This window comes from Pteronotus mesoamericanus, unplaced genomic scaffold (genome assembly GCF_021234165.1).
Source record: "Pteronotus mesoamericanus isolate MK-2021 breed Mesoamerican mustached bat unplaced genomic scaffold, CSHL_Meso_final contig_20, whole genome shotgun sequence".
Lineage (NCBI taxonomy): Eukaryota > Metazoa > Chordata > Mammalia > Chiroptera > Mormoopidae > Pteronotus > Pteronotus mesoamericanus.
This window is the reverse complement of record NW_026555085.1, coordinates 21,107,352-21,126,236: the sequence shown is the minus strand read 5'-3', so window position 1 is coordinate 21,126,236 and position 18,885 is coordinate 21,107,352. Positions and strand designations below refer to the sequence as shown.

The window sequence follows — 18,885 nt, the reverse complement described above, 5'->3', positions numbered from 1 at the left end:
GCCTAGCAGACTCCCTGGAAGATAAAAGATGACCTGAATTGATTTGGGCTGTGCCCAGAGTACTGAGAACATCTCTGGAAGGGAGAACTGTATTATTTGGAGGGGGAGGGTGGTATTGGAACACTCAGAATTACTGGAACACTCATTGTTAGGGGTAGAGTAGCATTTTGGTGTTTCTGGTTTAGGACCTGTTGGCTACCTCATGTATCTATTCCAGTAAATTCCACCAGTGCAATGTCTGTTGGTTGTGTGTGTGTGTGTGTGTGTGTGTGTGTGTGTGTGTGTGTGTGTGTGTGTGTTGCACATAGGCAGGGCTAAATGGTGGGAGAATTAGAATCTACTGTAAATTCTGCCTTGGGCCTAACCTGTGACATTACCAGAAGGCAAACATCTGTGCTTCCTCTCTAGGCTCTCAATGTCCATTTTAGTTAAAATGCCCTCTTTGCATAAAGGAGGGGAAAGTTCAGAGGCACATCATAGAATATTCATCACATTGCTGGCATTCTAAGAACTGGGCTGGTTAAGTGGCTCCCCCCTTGGTCTTACCTACCCTGAGCTGGGAGCATCTAGATTTTGATTGGACCATTGCCAGAGCTCATTAGCATAATGTACCTTGACCTGGATTAGGGAACAGCGACTTCTGCCTAGAAAATGACCAGAGCCTGCTGGGACCTGAACCAGAGATGAGGTTTTTATAACAGAGTATTGTCTGCATCTCCATAAGAAGTCAGAAGGTAAGGAAGCCAGAAATCCTGAGAAGAAGCAAATATAGATGTGGTAATGGCCACCCCATTCTTACAGGGTTCCATTGGTTCTAGTTATTTTTTTATTTTTTGTTTGTTTGTTTCTTGGTAGAAATGATGAAAATTGAATACACTTTGACCTGAGCTGCTTTAAAAAAAGAAAGTCTTGACAAATTTAGATTTTTAATCCTGGAGGAAAGTTCAGTTTGTTTATGTCTTAAGGGCTGCAAACACTCTTTTCTTCTTTTCTATGTGTTGCTCTTATCCTTCAAAGAAATATTAATGTTCATTTATTTGGCAAAACTTTATATGAGAAAAAATTCTAAAACAATGTAATTATTCTGCAGCAAGATATTTGACTCCTCTCTCTTTAATTTAAAAACAAAAGAATGATGTACATGTTAACTAAGCTTAAAATAATGTTTTCCATTTTAGAAAATATAAATTTTCTTATTTAAGTTTTTTTGGTTTGTTTTGTTTTTTAGAAAAAAAGAATAACCTATCCCAATTAGCCATAACAAATTTTAGACCACTTGAGTACTGTTGTTAGTGTTCAAAGAAGTAAGTACGTAAAACTGTTACCGCATTTTCACTTGATACTTGTGTCTAATGTGCTTGTTATCAAAATCTTCTAAATTAAAGTCAACCTATAGCATCATTTCTTAATTAACTCGATGTTTATATATCAAACATACAATTTGATTTAAAACTCATGGGAATTTAATTTTGCATGTCAATGTTTGAAATGGGAAGTGGAGATTTTATGTTCTTTGAGTCTGTGAACACTAGGTGAGAGGTAAATTTGGGTAGGTAGAGTAAGGAAGTCTCTTCGACTCTGTCTAGCTTGTTATTTAATGGCCAGACTTCATTTATATGTTCATGTCAACAGTCTTCTATGTCTATACACTTGGATTCTTGTAAGTGGTTGGCAAGTATTAGGGTTATATAAAGTCACATAACTGAGGAAGAGAGCACATGGTACTGTGAAACCAACTTGTAGTTTGTGTTTACTACTGAATAGTTCTATATTAACATCATCACATCCCTTGTTTTTCTAAGGACAAGGTAAATGGTAATGATACAGTATTTTCAATCTGTGGTTGGGAATACATACACGCAGAGACTTGGCTTAGATTTTCGACCGTGTAGGGTGTTGGCACCCCTAACTTTCACATTGTTCAAGGGTCAACTGTACACGTAAACATGCTTCACTTCATATTCAACTACCAAGCAAGCACATTTCCTACGGAAAATGATTAGTTTTTTCTCAAAAGAAAACTTCAAACTAACTTTATTTCTTAATTTGTAAATCTCCTTTAACTCATTACAATTAGAAACCAGAGCAGTATTCCTCATAGAGGAAGAAATTCAGTTTGCACAGAAATTTTGAATATCTATTATTTACATAATACAATTTAATTAAAGCAAAGTGAGAGTTTTCTTGCGGGGGACAGGAAAGAGTGAGATTTCTAAAGATAAAGTCAGAAAGGCTTGAAGAGTGCTTCAGGTTAAATAACAAGAGACACTATGTTAGACCTGTTGTTCTCATACAATCCCTCCCACCCCCACCCCCCATCCCAGGAAACATTTGGCCTTGTCTCCAGACTTTTTGATTGTCACAACAAAGCGGGGTGGTTTGCTACTAGCACCTAAAGGGCAGAGACCAAAGATGCTGATAAACATCCTACAGTGCACAAGATAACCCCCCATAACAAAGAATGATCAGGTCCAAAATGTTGATAATGTCGAGGTTTTAGAGGAATCCCATATGAGCATATCATTTGATAATATGTGAAGATACAAAGTGCACACTGGATTTATTGAGGAAACCGACATTAATCTCCAATTAATCTAGCAATTTGGATGTTTAAAATGTAGAGACACATCTGGTTGCTATGTTCCCCTCCTGCAACTTCATCCACACCTTAGCTAACTTATGAAGGCATTTCTGTGGAAAGAACTCCAAGCCAGCTTTCCGTCTCAAACTCAGGTATATTTATGGGGAAAAGGTCTTAACGACTGGCTGCAGGTTACAGCCACTTGTACTAAAGCCTTCACAACCTGCGTCCAGGAAGCAGAAAGCAGCCCACACCCAGGGGTTATTGCAGTGATCACTATACTTCTGATTTCCAATGGTCAGGCTTTATTTCAGCAAGATCCCTACTGGCTTCTACATCTTACTTCTGTTTGTATGTTGGTGACTGCAAAAACATCAATAAAACATTTTTCAGTTAGACAGGCACTGACTTTTATCTTTAATGGTCAATATTATTGTCATTTATTTTTTAGCAACAGAAAACAGGCTCCTGGTCTAAGCTGCTTGAGTGGACTGATCCAACAGTTATTGAGAGCAAAATTCTTAAGCACTGCTGAGGGGAGTTGAATAGACGGAAATTGGTGGGTGACCTGACTTTATCATGGAACCTGAGGACTTTGATTCTGAGGACAAAGAGATATTAAGCTGGGATATTAATGATATAAAACTGCCACAGGTATGTATTTGCTATAAAGATCTGCCTTCAATACAGGGTAGGGTGGGGCTAAAGTAGGTTTACAGTTGTTCGTATGGAAAACAATACAATAATTAGTCTTGGCTGGTGTGGCTCAGTGGATTGCCAGCCTGCAAACCAAAGGATCGCCAGTTTGATTCCCAGTCGATGCACATGCCCGGGCTATGGGCCAGGTCCCCAGTAGGGGGCGTGCAAGAGGCAGCCACACATTGATGTTTCTTCTTCCTCTGTTCCCCTCTCTCTAAAAATAAATAAACAAAATCTAAAAGAAGGTGAAAAAAGAGAAAATAATACAATAATTAATAAATAATAATACAAGAATAAACTCTGTTTCCATGTACTCACAACTATAAACCCATTTTTGTCCCACCCTGTATTTGGCTATGAAGCCTTGACTATTACTTGCTGAGACTTGGAAAGAAATTAGTGGGAGTCTCAACTGGTAAACTCCTCCCTCCAGAGCTTCAGCTAGACATCCCATTGAGGAATTTTTAAAAGATGTCAAAACCTATGATTTGAGTGAGACTTTACATACCAGATTTGCCCAACCCTCTCCCCTCCCCCACTCTAAACAGCAGCAAGGAAAATGCTACTTTCCTGCTCTTTCAAAGTTGGCTTGGCTCAGGTTGTACCCACCCCTGGCCAGTGGCAAAAATAAAATCCATGATAATATATTTGCCCATAGATGAACTCTTCATAATGCACATACATTCCCATACAACATGATTTGCTATAGAAATGGTTTCAAATTAAATCTGTACCTGGAATGTCCAAATGATAGATGTCATGTGAGCTACAGCTTGCTCCTCTAGAACTTTTATAAATAGTACACACACACACTGGACTGCTTCCCAGCTATGGAATGGCTTTCATTTTATGTTTTCTTGGCCTTCGTTTTTGGCAATTGACTTTTAAACTCTTAATTTTGTGGAAAACATTAATTGTTTAAAACTGACTTCAATGACCTCCCTCTCTGATAGTTGAAGGATGCTTCACTGAAAGTTGTTTGAAAAGGTGAGTAGAAAAGGTAAGACTGGAGACCACCATTACCAAATACTGAAAACTTTAAGCCAGTCTGCCTGATTCTGGGGAACAAGAATCATCCCAAGCAGTGGAGAGGGAATAGAGAGTCCACAGCCTTGATTTATAACCATTCCAGATTTTCACACTGATAAAGATGTCCAGATCATTCCAAATTTTACTCTAATTTTCTCTTGTTTCTCTTTATGTTTAAATCTTTTAAAAAAATTTTCCTTTTGTTTCTTTTTTTAAGGATTTATTTGTTTACTTTTAGGCAGTGAGGAAGGGAGGGAGAAAGCGAAGGAGAGAAAGATCAATGTGCGAGAGAAACATCCATTGCCTCTCACACACTTCCAACTGGGGACCTGGCCAGTAACGCAGGCATGTGCCCTGACCAGGAATCAAACTGGACACCTTTCGGTTTGTGTTATGACACCCAATTCACTGAGCCATGCTGGTCAGGGCTCTTTTGTCTCTCTTTAAATTCCCCCCTACATCATTTCTTGGTAGGTCTTGGAAAAGTGGTGGATACTAAGTGTGCCCTACTTTCTGTTCATTTGAGGATAATTAATTAAACCACAGCTAAATCATAATAATATCTGTTTTAGGGATTTGTCTTTGTAGTTGCTCTCCACTGGTTTATGATTGATATAGCTGTTTTAGGGGAAATTTTAAGATAAATTTTAATTACTCCTGGCTCAAGGACCTGTATGTCTGCCTATTCCTAATTTCATGATTGCAAACTCCAAATATAAGCTGGGCATCTTCAAAATCAAGAATTGAAGTAAGTAGGTCCATAGATGATTTTAAAATGTCACATCCCAGAGCAGGAGTTGTAATGGGGTATAAGAATCCTATGAAATGATAGGCAGCACTGTATACTGACACTCATTTTTTTCTGGAGCAGAGGATCCATATCATCCCCAGATCTGTAGACATAAGAAAGAAAGAGCTACCTCCCGGAAGGGAGTCTCAGGGCTCATGAAAGCACATGTTCCAACATGAATTCCCAAAATAAAAACATTCTCAGCTACCCAAGACATTAAAGTGAAAAATTTACAACAAAAATACACATTCATTTTTGGAAATGTATTATTTGTAGTTCATAGAAAAACTTTGATTTCCCATAGAAATAGCTAAGTGCCCTTCAATTTTTTAAATATGCTAGGGAAATGATTAAAAATGCAAAGGTCCCTTAAAATTTTCTAAGCATAGACAACACCATCTCGGCTGGTTTTATGCTGGCTCTGGGATTGTATCAAGAACCAGTTGAGGTGAAAAAAAAAGGTCTTGGAAGGATTTCCATGCATACTCAATTTTATGTTTTGTGCACAAGTCTGGAAGCAGTACGGTGAACTCTGAGAAGCAGGGAGCTTGGAGACAGAACCCTTGCATTGAATTCCTATTCTGCTGCTTTTAATTGTAGAGCCCTGGGAAGGAGATGGTTAGTGTTTCTGACACTCCCTTTCTTCTGAAAATGACATGGTTGCACTAAATGATCTCTTATGTGCCCTTTTAGTTCTAATGGTCTAGGATTCTAGAACCATCTGCCCAGGCCTACCACAATGCCTTGTATATATTAAACAACAAATAACAAATATGAAATTTATTAATAAGTGACTTCATTGTTTATAAGCTGTGTGACTCTCAACAAATCGATTTTTCTAAAGTCTTAGTTATCTCCGTGGTTAAATAACAATAGTAATTTCTATATATCCTGCCTAAAGCTCTAAGCTGTTTAGACTAGTGTTTCCCAAAATGCTTTCAGTAGAGTATAAGTTACAAACAATTGTAATGGGTGTTGTGAAGAAAGACAATGAGAAATACTAGGTTCAGCGAAGTTCAGCAGATTTCTCTCCAGCAGACTTGGAGCCTTTCCAACCATACTGTTCATCGATGGTGTTCCCAAGAGGGAGCTGTGTTAAGCAGTGTTGCCCTAACTTGTTTTTGACCATGGACCCTTTTTTCAGGGAGTCCCTTAGGCAATTACTCTTCCTCAGATCACCTGTTGGGACATTTAAAAAAAGGTTGTTTAAAGGATCAAATGCAATGGTTTGTTATTATTACAAATTTCCCCAATTTTATTCTCTGTCCCATCCACACAAAGAATTTCTAGTTTATTTTTCTTAATTTTATATTCTCTCTCTCTATTTTTTAAAGATTTGTTTATTCATTCATTCACTCATTCATTTATTTTTAGAGAGGGGAAGGGAGGGAGAAAGGGAAGGAGAGAAACATTACCTCTTGGGCACCGCTTGCTGGGGACCTGGCCCGCAACCCAGGCATGTGCCCCGACTGGGAATCAAACCAGCGACCCTTTGGTTCACAGTCCAGCGCTCAATCCACTGAGCCACACCAGCCAGGGCAATTTTTAATAATTTTATATTCTTGCTAGGATGACTACTATTGCAACCTGTGGGCAAATTCCTGCAACCTGTAAAACAAATTCTTTCCTATTAACCCACTAATGTGTTCAAGTTTCACAATGGTCACCTGAGTGAACCCTGACTCCATTGGGTCCTGGAAACTCCATATGCCTTTATGAGTCTCAGATAAATCAAGACTTATGGGTTAATTTTTGACAGCAGTGAATGGTGATGTCCTTAACAGGACATCAGATGTTTTTTGAGGGACTGGAATGTGCCAGACACTATAGCAGGCTCAGGGATACAAGGTCATTGAGCTGTGTTAACTTCCATGAAAGTACTCATGATCTGGGCTAAGGGAACAAGACAAGAGCCCAAATAGAGAATCGAGGCCATGTAAGAAAATGCTTGAGGCGCTTGGAAGAGGAAGTGTGTAATTCAGCAGGACTTGGGCACGGAAAGCAAGGCAGAACCCCTGGCAAAGGGTCTTCTCCAGAGAAGTGCTTTGTAAAATGTGGGTGAATTAGGACAGGTGAAGAAAGCAATCAAGACAATGAAGGCAGAGTGGGGCACCAGAGTCTGAAGCTATTGAAAGTCTGCATTTGAGGGAGCTTGTGCATAGGTGTCCAGCAAGGAGATTTGGGAGCCTATGGACCAGGAAGGTGGTTTGGCAGCAGGCTGTCCTAAGAGAATTGGGTTATTTTACAGGCAGTGGGAAGCCACTATGGTCACATTTGCGTTTAGAAAGGCTACATGCCCTCAATAAATCATCCCTCCCCAGTTTGTTTCATGTATGTTTCTTCCTTCTCTTAGCTGCATAGGTGTCATACAAACCTTCTTTTCATTTGTTTCTGGCCACTCCTCTAAATTGTGGTTATTTTGATGCCCATCTCTCCTTAATCCAGTCCCCAAGGAGCCAGCCCAGAACTGTAGGCACTTAAATTACTCAAAACCATAATGGATAAGAGTCCGTTTATTCCAGGCCAATCTAATACACCAATTTTGCATTTTGAAAGTTCGAATATAATTGCTTTAGGGTTTTCTTGGTTCAAGAGGCAAATGATTGGTGTTGGTTTAGTTTTACTTTCATTAAAAATGTTTATCACATGGCCCCAGAAAGTGTCACACTCTCATTAATCCTTATTGTAACAGTTGAGAGCCTTGAATCTCTAAGAAATTTCTTCCTTTTTTTCTGGTTGAAAATTGAGAAGAGAATCAGTTCCTTTTATTCCTAAACAGTATTCTCTACAGAAATAAGATGAGAATACCCACTCCATTCTTAACACCAGCCAATTTTTCTGAGCAAAATTATAGGCTGTTGCAACAACACCACAGCAAACACTCTGAATCATTTTGTTCCTAAGCATAAGCAGTTTTCAGATTAAACCCATTGCCAAAATCACACCAAATCATTAACTCACAAAGCTGAAGTACATATTTTATAGGGAAAAAATTAAGATATACATAAGTTAAATAGAAATGCAGACCATCCTAAAACCTGGTGAGTCAATTACAAAGAGGTTACATCTCCAGTCAGTTAATTCCTGGATCATGATTTTAGCCAAAAAGAAGTCTTTAGCTTTTGTAGGGATGAACACAAAATTATGAGCAAAGGTGAATTTTTTAGCTCTTTCTGTAATTCATGTGACTAAATGTAACCAGTGAAGCAGTTGTAGTAATTTTTGTGTGTTGGTGTTAGGGAGGTAACAGGTATCAGATTCTGGATTTCTTGTCAATTATTAGGTCACGTAGTATTAGCCTGATGCAGATGACCATGATTTTGTCCTCTTTGTCCAGTTTTCTTGATCCCTTTCCTATATGGTCACTGGGTCTCCCGCAATCGGGGCCACAAGTCTGCCGCTGCCCTGTACTTCTGGTGTGAGGGGGATGGGACCCTTACTGCCTCAGTGGTAGCAGAGCTCTCTCTTCTGAGTGCCTATCAGGAGGGCCCTTGCTTAGCGGGGTGGAGTGGGAAATGGACGGGAGAAGAGGAAAGAGAGGTAGGCGACAGAGAGTTTGAGAGCTGGGTAACTCTGGCTCACTTTCGTGTGGTCTAAGCAAATTAGGATCTTTTTGTCCTTAGTCTTGACCCCTTAACAAAGGAAGGAAATGGCAGGTTTGGCCTAAGCAGGAATTCTTGATTTAACTGGAAAGCATTTTGTTGAATTAAATTTCTTTTTGATAACACTTGGAGTCTGGTTTTCAGTTCTCTCAGAAGAGATAAGTTCTTGAAGAGTTGTATATAAATCAAGATGTTGGTTGAATTGTTTTTCTGTGTTCTATAAGTGACATCTAATTTATTTTGCCTCTGATTTGCTTTAAGATGTACCTACTTGCTATCCTTGTCTTATTTGGAAACATTTATTTACAAGGAATTAATAAGCTATTATAATTAAAGAAAACCTGGTACGCAATTGCTTTATATGAGACTATATTCCAGATGAAAATCAACTTTAATGTAATAACATGATAATGTAGATATTTTTGATGCCTTATTTCAGAATTTTGATTTTAATTTTTTAGTTTTGTGTAATAGAATGTATTTAATTCTCAAGGCACCCTATTAAACACTTCAAGCAATTAAGCAAATTAGAATGAAGAGAGGATAAAGGGTGATCTATGACTGCACACAGAGTTTCAAAGATTTTGAGTGAGTGAGAGGATTAAGTCTCAGTAAAAAATTAGACACAGAAGTTATAGAAACATTAATTAAGCTCCCAATGATATTACCAATGAGGTCATAAAATATAAATTAATACATTCACATGTTGGAGAACTTAAGAATACTCCCCTTAAATTATAAACTTCTTAACCAAGAGGAAAAACAAAGAGTTACTCATGAAAAGTTAGAAATTAAAATAAACACAAGATCTAAAAAAAAGTGAAGAAAATTATTTGTGGGGATTTGCTAAACATGATTAAGAAATAATTATTCTTTCTTTTACATTTTACCTCTCCTGTGCCTTAAATTTAAAAGGCTCTCAGAAATCATTGTCCTTCATTTGACACCTGGATTCCTTTGAGTTATTGTGATCAGGGTTTTCCTTAATTTCAGTGTCAAAAGGTCAAAGATTCCGCAAAGCATCCAGGTCAAATGACTGGGCATAAATAAATAGCCAAGAAAATAGCTTGAATACTTTTACTCCTACTCATTTTCTCAAGTCCATACTTTGGCAAAATTGATGCATTATTAACAGCGCTGGAGACCTAGGGTGCAACTGCAGGGGCTGTTGAAAAAAAAAAAAGCTTAAAAGACAATAGAGTGTAAAACGTATTGTGATCCCTCACACAAATCTCCAGGGTGTTCCAATAACTAAAAACACAGAGTGTATTCTCCAAATACAATGGAATCAAACTAGAAATTAATAGTAAAAGACAATGGGAAAATCTATATATACATGGAAACTAAACAATATATTTCTAAATAATCCATGGGTCAAAGAGGAAGCCTCAAGGGAGATCAAAATATACATTAAACTGAGAGAAAATAGGAAAGAGACAGGGACAGGCAGGCAGGCAGGCGCACGGTGATCATTTTTTTCCTCCCTCCACGAACAGGGAGTCTACTTCAGCCACAACATCTGAACTGCTCTCATAAACACCTTGCCTCCTCCTGGCTCATGGGATTTGTGCCACTGACAAGCCTAAAGGGGTCACTGTCATCTTTAAAACATGAAACCCGTAGTTTTTCCATGTCTACCTTGCCCCTTCCTCTGCAACCCCAACAACTGTGCTTTGTATTTAAAGAATTCAAATCCACCAGTAGATTTTTACACTCCAAATTGTAAGACAAAGATACACATTTTAACCTGCATTTTTATTATTTCAGGAGATAAAGTATTATGCTTTCTATGGCATTTCTGTGAAGAAAACAAGAGAGTCTTGTTTGGAGCTTAGATCAGAAGGCAGAGGAGAGAAGGCGGGTAGAGAAAGTAGGAGATGAGGTTGCTTGAGCTATTTCTCTCACGCTGGGGCGTGGAATTTTATCCTGCTCAGAATTACCAAGAACTTGAGGGAGAGAGAGGACAACCTGGAAGAAGAAGACAGTCTGTTCAGCATCTGGGCCTGATTGTGCCTCCTTCCTGGAACTCTCGTGTAGCTGCCGGGTGGATTAGAGGGGACTGTTCCTCCGGGGGCCACTCTCCTCCTGTGACTTACGTCCTTTTGCCCTTCTTTTCTGGGGCAAGCACCTCTTCCCATACCGTGGCAGTTACTCGAAGGGCCAGCTTTTGTCATTGCCCTGAGAAGGAAGATGGTGAGACCAGAGTGGCACCAGTTAAGCTTTATTTTATAGGTGTTTGGAATCCAGCCTTGCATTTGGCTAGGCAAGGTTTAAAGCATGAAGTGACCTCTCTGTGGGTCTCTCTTCTCCTGAAAGCTAGTGGCTCCTACAATCACATTGGCTCACTGTGTGCGGCCCTAGGTCTAGTAGAGTAACAGCTCATGTCAATTTGGAACTTGCTATGTGCCAGGCACTGTTATAAACGTTTTGGGTATGTTAACAGATTTGGTCCTCATAACATCTCTGTGAGGTAGGTACTCATGTGAGAGAGCAGGAAACAGGCACTGAGAGGGCGAGGAACTGTGTAAAGACTCACACCGAGCCCATCTGCCCGCATTGGCCATGCTCCTAGCCAGGAACTGGCAAACTTTCTGTGAAGGTCCACATAGTAAATATTTTAGGCTTTGTGGGCGATCCAGTCTGTGCCATCGCTACTCAGCTCTGCCGTGGTGGTACAAGGTATTCGTGCACAGCAATGAAATGAAGGGACACATTTGTGTTCCAATACAACTTTACTTACCAAAACAGGTTGGATTTGGCCTACGGGCCCTAGTTTGCAGCCCCAAGTTCTTAACCAGTAACCTATCGTGTACATAAAACCTCTCCTATTTCCTTGGATCCTACATTAGCTCCCATGACATTCCATTTAAACAGCAGCTATCATTATATGAGGCTTACAGAGCTGCTCCTTACAGTACTGTTAGAAGTGTGTTTTATCAATGTTCCCATTTCAGAGAAGAGCAAACGGAGGCTTCAGAGACAAAAATCACTTGCCCAGAGTCTCAGGTTACAAAGTTCTTTGGCATGTTCTAAACCTGAATTTTAACTCAATCAATATCAGTAGTACCCTGATCACTCCTGGACTGTCTAGAACCTTCCAGTCCAATCTTCTGGAATCTTCCTAATGAAAAATATTCTTATACCATAGCAGGTCTCTGGAAGCTGTGGGGATGGACACAGCCCAAGTTTGATGCCTGAGATTGCTTAATAATTCCCACTGTAAGAACTAGGTGGGATCTGTCAAATGGAGCATCTCTGTACCAAAGCAGGGCCTAAGGAATGTGAGCCACACATCAGTGACTAATATTTAATTCTCAAAACTACTCTTGAGGTAGGCTGGTCTTGCTATCCCTCTTATACAGATGCACAGAAAGCCAAATAACTTAGGCTGTAATGACTGAGTGCCTTAGTGTAGTGAGATGTTCACATGCAGGGAATAGTGCCAGTCCTGGGCAAGAAGATAGACACTTCCGGTCAAAGTCAGCTCTTCCTTACTCTTCTCCCTGTTTGAGGCACATGAATGCGGGAGTAGAGAAAAAGGAAGACAACCTCCTCAGAGGAGGTAGCGGCTCTCCGAATCCTCCTGCACCAGGGCTCTCCAGTCCCTCCACGGCTGGTGACTCTGCATAAATCTTAACATTCTTAATAAGGTAACTACACTGTGGCATGAGATATTATCTCACTGTCCAGCCACAAGGATTTCCACATTAATTGTGTCAGAGCACAATAATACTACTTCACCCTCAAAAATTCTTAGGGAGAATGGTCCTAACTCTGATCACCAAGGGCTAGAGAAGCGGCCATCAGGGGGAACTCGGGGGCTGAACTACAGCTCACTGTGGTCTGGGGAGCAAAGGTTCAGTAGACAGAGCAGTTGTGTTGCTGCTGCTGTGCTGAGTTCTCAGGTCTCACCATCGGAATTAGACCCAGCGTGGTCTTTGCCGAAGGCCTCTCACCTAGCTCTTGAGTGCTGAAACAACCTTCATGTCAATTGACTCTGCAGTGATGGACAGTTGTGTCTTCTAGCTTAGAATATAACTATGTCCTTTGTGTCATTTGTGTAAGAATGTGAAAAAGACCGACTGGTTCCAAGAATGGCCGGATTCCTACGAGAAGTTCATCTACAGCTCAGAGGACAGGAACGCGCAGAGACACCTGAGCAGCTGGGCCATGCGCAACACCAACAACCACAACTCGCGCATCCTCAAGAAGTCCTGCCTGGGCGTGGTGGTGTGCAGCCGGGACTGCTCCACCAAGGAGGGCCGCAAGATCTTCCTGAGACCTGCGATCTGTGACAAAGCCCGGCAGAAGCAGCAGAGTGAGTAGGGCTTGCTGGCCCTGGAGACAAAGATGGCATTCATTCAAAGGCTCCTGCCCAGATAGGCCACTACATCCCAGCACAACCCAAGGGCCAACCTTCACACTGGAGTGTGGTGGAGACCAAGGCTGTTCCTACGTAGAACATATTAAGGAGAACCAACCGCTCCTCTCTTCCCCCACGGGGGGACTGCCCCACAGGTCTGCTGTGACCACAGCAACTACCATTTAAACCGTTCCCTTGGGTTAAGGCATGTGATTAAGGGCCTCTGTTAAAAGGAAGATGCTTCACTTATGGGACTAACGTTAATTCATCAGTGTGCCCATGTAAAGTTTAGGAGAAAGTTGTTTATTGGACTTGCCCCCTGACCCCTTGGGGAATGGGCCTCTCTGTGATATCAAGGAGTGTTTTGATTTTCAGTGGAACTAAATAAGCACTGGGACTAAATTTAGGATTAGACCCAATTCCATGACATTTAGGTTCATGCCATAATCATGTGCTGAAGTATGTGCTCATTTTGTTTTTTTATCATATTCATCAGATTGGGAAATTCATTCAACATTCCCTGTGACTTGCCCATTTCAGATCTCAAGTTACTTCATGTTCTTTCGTTGTAACTTGTCTTCAAGATTTGCTCTCAGGGTAGGATCTAATATCAGTCATTTACACTTTAGTGAAAATTTAGTAGCTCTCCCATGTGGCTTTAGTGTTCTCTCTGCCATGTGGCTTTGCCCCTTGCCCCTTAGTTCTAATCGTGAAGTAAAAGAATTTTTTCTTCTTCTCTACAAAAAATTTCAAGTATTAGTAAATAATGGGGAAGGATTTTCTGCTCAGAAAAGCTCTCCCCAACCTGTGAAATATCCCATTCTATAGACCTCTTCTTCTGTCCACATGTGAGACTGACCTGGGCCATTGCGGTAGCCGGGCCTCCTTGGGTCAGGGGCAATGCCCAGTTGTTGGAAGTGCATAACGCTCTGCCCAAGTGTACTTGCTACCACCCAGGCATCCAGGCTGACACCTCCATGGCTGCACACACTCAGGAGTCAGCTGGCATGGCTCAGCCGGGCACGGTCACCATGCTCTGCTCTTTTGCAGGGAAACGTTGTCCCAACTGCGACAGCCCTCTGAAGCTAATTCCTTGCCGAGGCCATGGAGGCTTCCCGGTCACCAACTTCTGGAGACATGACGGACGCTTCATATTTTTCCAGGTTGGATTTGAGTTAGAGTGATAACATGCCATTTGCCTTTAATTCAGGAAATGTTTACAGAGTACGAGGAGGAGTTTCATGCAGGAGACGCACAAGCGAATGAGACCCGACACCAAGCACGAGGCATACTCGGGGCGAGCAAGTATCTAAACCCCACACCTCAGTAGAGGTGCCAAGTGCCGAGCCCTCGAGAGCAGCTGCCTCGGACTCCTGAGGGGTTAGTAATCCAATCATGCTCAGGCTAGCAGCCCTGCCTCACCTGGCAGCTTCCAACAAACCCCGGATTAAATAAATATCAGCTCTAACTTCTACAGTGCTCTGTAAACCAAAACTCTTTACTCCCCTAAGCTCCAGCTTTCTGCAAAATCTGGGTATTAAGAAGTAAAAATGGCAGCGGTGCTATACACAGTGGTGAAGAGCGGCCTCTCCCAGCAGACTGCCTGGGCTTGAATCAATGGAGTACTGGTAATCCTGCCCTCCGAAAAGAAAACGTTCTGGTTTGTAGGGTTTGCCAGGTTCCGTGCTGTAACTCTTCCTATCATGGCTGATTTCAAGCTGTCAGCTGTTTTTAACAACCAGCTCACAGAAGTCCCGAGTGGCTCTCAGCTTGGCCAGCTGCAGCACACTTGGAACGCCAGCTCCCCCATTGACTAGGGGGAGCGACCCAGGTGCCATAATCTCTCCATGCCTCGATTTCCCGTTCTGTAAACTGGGGATGAGAATGACGGTATGTATGTTCAGGGTTGTGCCAAAGGTTAAATGAGATCATGTGTAATAGGCATTGCTTGTTATCCCTATGAATATGGCTTTGCCATGTGGGTGAGAGACTGTCGTAAACAAAAACAGGCAGTCAAGAAAGAGGTGGATATGGGAGGTACTTAAAAGGCTTAGCCATCTTGTTACAATACTCAACTGTAGCAACACACAGTCAGGTGGCAGGGCATAGGGTAAAATTTTACAAACCAGAAGTACCATCTGGTTATTTATTTTATGTCTGGTCTCCTTTAAGTCAAAGGGAGAACATGATCATCCAAAACCTGAAACCAAATTGGAGGCCGAGGCAAGAAGAACAATGAAGAAAGTACACACATCATCTTCTCCCATCTCCTTAAAGCTGAACAGGGGCCCAGAGGCAAAGGTAATCTTTCCCCACGTGTGTTCAAAACATCCTGCAACTCGCCACCCTTTACCTACAAATGAGAGCTGACATCATTTTCTGTCAGACTCATCTATACGCAGGCGTCTGCCACAGAAACGGAACCTGAGGTTTTCCTCTTAATGTCTACCACCTTTGTAGCATACTCTCAATGATAAATTCTGTGTAATTTTAGAATCCTCTTCCCTGCTACAATGAAAAAGAGACTGGAATCAATACTTAACCTTTATCTGGCACTCCATGTTTTGGTTCTGATAGAACCACAATGAACTAAAATGATCTCCACAAATATTGACTTCATGTTCTCCCTAAAACAGATTACAGCTGACCCTTCAACAATGCAGGGGTTAGGGCCCCTGACCCCACCCCAAGCAGTCGAAAATATGCGTGTAACTTTTGACTCCCCCAAAACTTAAGTTGTCCCTTGGTATACATGGGGGATTGGTTCTAGGACCTCTCATGGATACCAAAATCCACAGATGCTCAAATCTCCCATATAAAATGGAGTAATCAGTGCAGACAGCTGGCCCTCTGCATCCACAGACTCCCAACTTCGGATCAAAAACAGTACAGGTATTTACTGGAAAAAAATCCATAAGTAAGTGGACCAGTGCAGTTCAAACCCATGTTGTTCAGGGGGGTCCCCTGTATTTCTTTATCACCCTTTACCAAGATGAAGGAACAAGGCAGTTTCTGAAACCAACGATCCTCAGGGTGGGGTTGAGAGGGTGTGATACGCAGTCCATGCCTTACGTGGGTTATATTGTGCTATATAGGTCTGTCTGCTTAATAGTGATGGCAAGTCCTGTACTTTTTCTACTGTTCAGTGCTCTACATTTCTTTTCAGGAAGGCAAAAATGGAGCCAGTCCATCCCTGGAGGCTCTAAATGTACTTTACATATTTAAAAATATGTAACTTGTGTCTCTTGTCAGGCAATGTAAGCTTTGAATTCAAATAACTGGCCCCTCATCCCTTCTCCCAGCCATGGGACAAGTTGAAGGGCATTTCTTCCCACCCACTCATCCCTGGTCACAGGCTCTCCCCACCCCCTGATCCTGTTATTAGTCAACAGTTTTACATAAACAAGAGGATTACTTAATTCCCAACCAGATTCTTTTGTGATGATTAACTGGAGAACAATATACATCCTCCACTTATAAAAATATCTTTACCACTTCATAGTCTAGAAGTCCTATTTATGACTCAACAAAATGAGTTTATGGAAAAGTCTCTCAAGAAAATAAACATAACGACCCCAGTCTCTTGGATTCCACATAGCACTAAAAAATAGAGAAGTCAAGGAGGGAAATGGATGAGAGAGAGAGAGAGATCCCCTGAGCGTTGTACTGAGTATAAGATAAAGCTTTAAAGCTGTAGTTTCACTTTTCTTAGCCCTTCTAAGTTTCTCACAGAGGCATTTAGGATATCAGGTTTTCGTCTGAGGGTGAAACGTTTAAACACACTCATGTTGGAGTAGAGGGAAATGCAGCTCTCCCTGGTTAGTGAGATTAGAAAGGAAATGGAAGTGGCCTTTACTTCTCTCAGGTCCTGGGTGGTCGTGGTGACGCTGCTCTGTGTGTTCGGGCTTCAGCTTGTAAGGAATGAGGAGACTCTGGCAGTGCACTGACTCATACAGAGGAACTCATGGGTGCCTGGGGTAGGTGTGTCAACTTGCTTAACTTATTAACATGAACTTTTCACTTTCCTTTCCAGTCTGTTCCAGGTGAAACACAGAGTTGGGGAAGTTTACCTTTAGCTTGGTCTTTCCAGGAAGGCATCCAATTGCCTGCTAGTGACAGTGGACATTTAACAGCTAACGCCCCCCAGCAGAAGTCACCGAATGATGGCTTATTCAAGAGCTATAGTTTGGGGGGAACCACTGATCTGGCAGACCCCACTTCTCCCGTGTGCCCCACTGAGCTCTATGAGAAATGCAAAGTGTCCAACAGCCGGATCTACAGTAGTGGAGACCTGCTTCAGCCTCCTGTCTCTGGAGTCCTTCCTGATTACAACGATCTGCAAACGTGGAATAAAAATGCTGCCTTGGGGAGAAATCCTCTCAATGACAACAGTTGCCCCAGTTACCCTTTTCCTCAGACCAGCTGGTCTTACGACTTCTCCCCTTCCCAGAACTCTTTAGAACCCCTCCCCCAGCAGATTCCAGTGGAACCGCCTGCAGCCAAAACTAGTTCTCATCCATCATGGCCAAATCCAGGTGGGGATCTTTATGAAGAGAAGGTGCACGTGGATTTTAACAACTACTACCCTTCCACCACATGCCATTCTCCTCAGGAAGATCCCTTTCTCTTTACCTATACCTCTTACCCTCACCATCAATATTCAGTGCCAGGCAAGAGCGGCAAGTGGAATTTTGATGAAGAAATGAGGTACATGGGTTTGGATCACTACAACAATGAAATGCTTCTAAATCTCTGTCCTTTAAGATGATCCAAATCTGAACCCTTGTGCTGTCCTTCTAACAATTTAGAAGGAATGTGATTTGGTGCAGTCACTATGGAAAACAGTATGGAGTTTCTCAAAAAATTAAAAGTAGAACTACCATATGATCCAGCAATCCTACTTCTGGGTGTATGTCTGAAGGAAATGGCTTTACTATCTCAAAGGGATTACCAGCACCGCCCCTTGTTCGTCGCACCATTATTTACAAATAGCCAAGACGTGGGGACTACCTAAGTATCCACTGATGGATGAGTGGGTAAAGGAGTGGTGTATATATAAAAACAACAGAGCACTAGCCATAAAATAAAAGGAAATCCTGCCATTTGTGACAGCATGGATGGACTGTGAAGGTTTTATGCTAAGTGACATAAGTCAGACAGAGAAAGATTCACTTACATGTGGAATCTAAAAAAGGAAATCCAAATTCTAGAAACTGAGATCAGATTTGTGGTGTCTAGAGGCAGAAGGTGAGGGGTGGGGTAGCTGGGCAAATGCAAGTTTATCTTCTGGATAAAAGTCTATAATCTGATAAATGTTTTACAAATATTGTTCCCCAGTTACTGCATCCTACTTATTCCATGGCTACAAGGATATTCTCCTATGTTTTATTCTATAAGTTTTATATTTTCAGTTCTTACATTTAGGTAACTTCTTAACTTCTAATTAATTTTTGTATATGGTGTGAGGTAACCAGGGTTAAGCTTCATTTTAGTTTTGCATGTGGATATTAAACTATTTCAGCACCATCTACTGAATCAAAGTTTTATTAGTCTTTGGTTAAATGAATATCCAGAATTGCTGCTTTTATGATCGCTTACAGCTGGGCTATTTGGTGTACTATAATTATATTTCCTTTCTTAGACAACAGTTTGTTTCTCCTAGAGTTGATAATTGCTTATCTCGTTAATTGATCATCTCGTTGCTTAATTTCTTATATAACCAACAATAGTTTACCCTCAAACACTGTCCAAGCAATAAAAGTCCTTTTCTTTATAGTAACTCATATTTTTCTTAAAGAAAATCCTTCTAGAACCTTCCATC

General features: G+C 41.3%; 1 protein-coding gene across 1 annotated transcript; it reads left to right on the top strand.

Annotated features, from left to right (window-relative positions):
* The first annotated feature begins 3,160 nt into the window (after positions 1–3,160).
* On the top strand, positions 3,161–17,832 carry GCM1 (glial cells missing transcription factor 1). The gene is made up of 5 exons (XM_054568828.1): positions 3,161–3,235; positions 12,767–13,019; positions 14,115–14,227; positions 15,237–15,365; positions 17,098–17,832. The coding sequence occupies exons 1-5, from the start codon at positions 3,161–3,163 to the stop codon at positions 17,830–17,832; spliced, it is 1,305 nt and encodes a 434-aa protein (XP_054424803.1).
* The last annotated feature ends 1,053 nt before the right edge of the window (positions 17,833–18,885 follow it).

What these genes read in the sequence shown, in the direction of transcription:
- GCM1 (XM_054568828.1), top strand. Translation starts at nt 3,161, where the DNA reads ATGGAACCTGAGGACTTTGATTCTGAGGACAAAGAGATATTAAGCTGG. An exon ending in AGCCCGGCAGAAGCAGCAGA is followed by an intron (nt 13,020 to 14,114) that starts GTGAGTAGGGCT and finishes GCTCTTTTGCAG; the next exon opens with GGAAACGTTGTCCCAACTGC. An exon ending in GACGCTTCATATTTTTCCAG is followed by an intron (nt 14,228 to 15,236) that starts GTTGGATTTGAG and finishes GTCTCCTTTAAG; the next exon opens with TCAAAGGGAGAACATGATCA.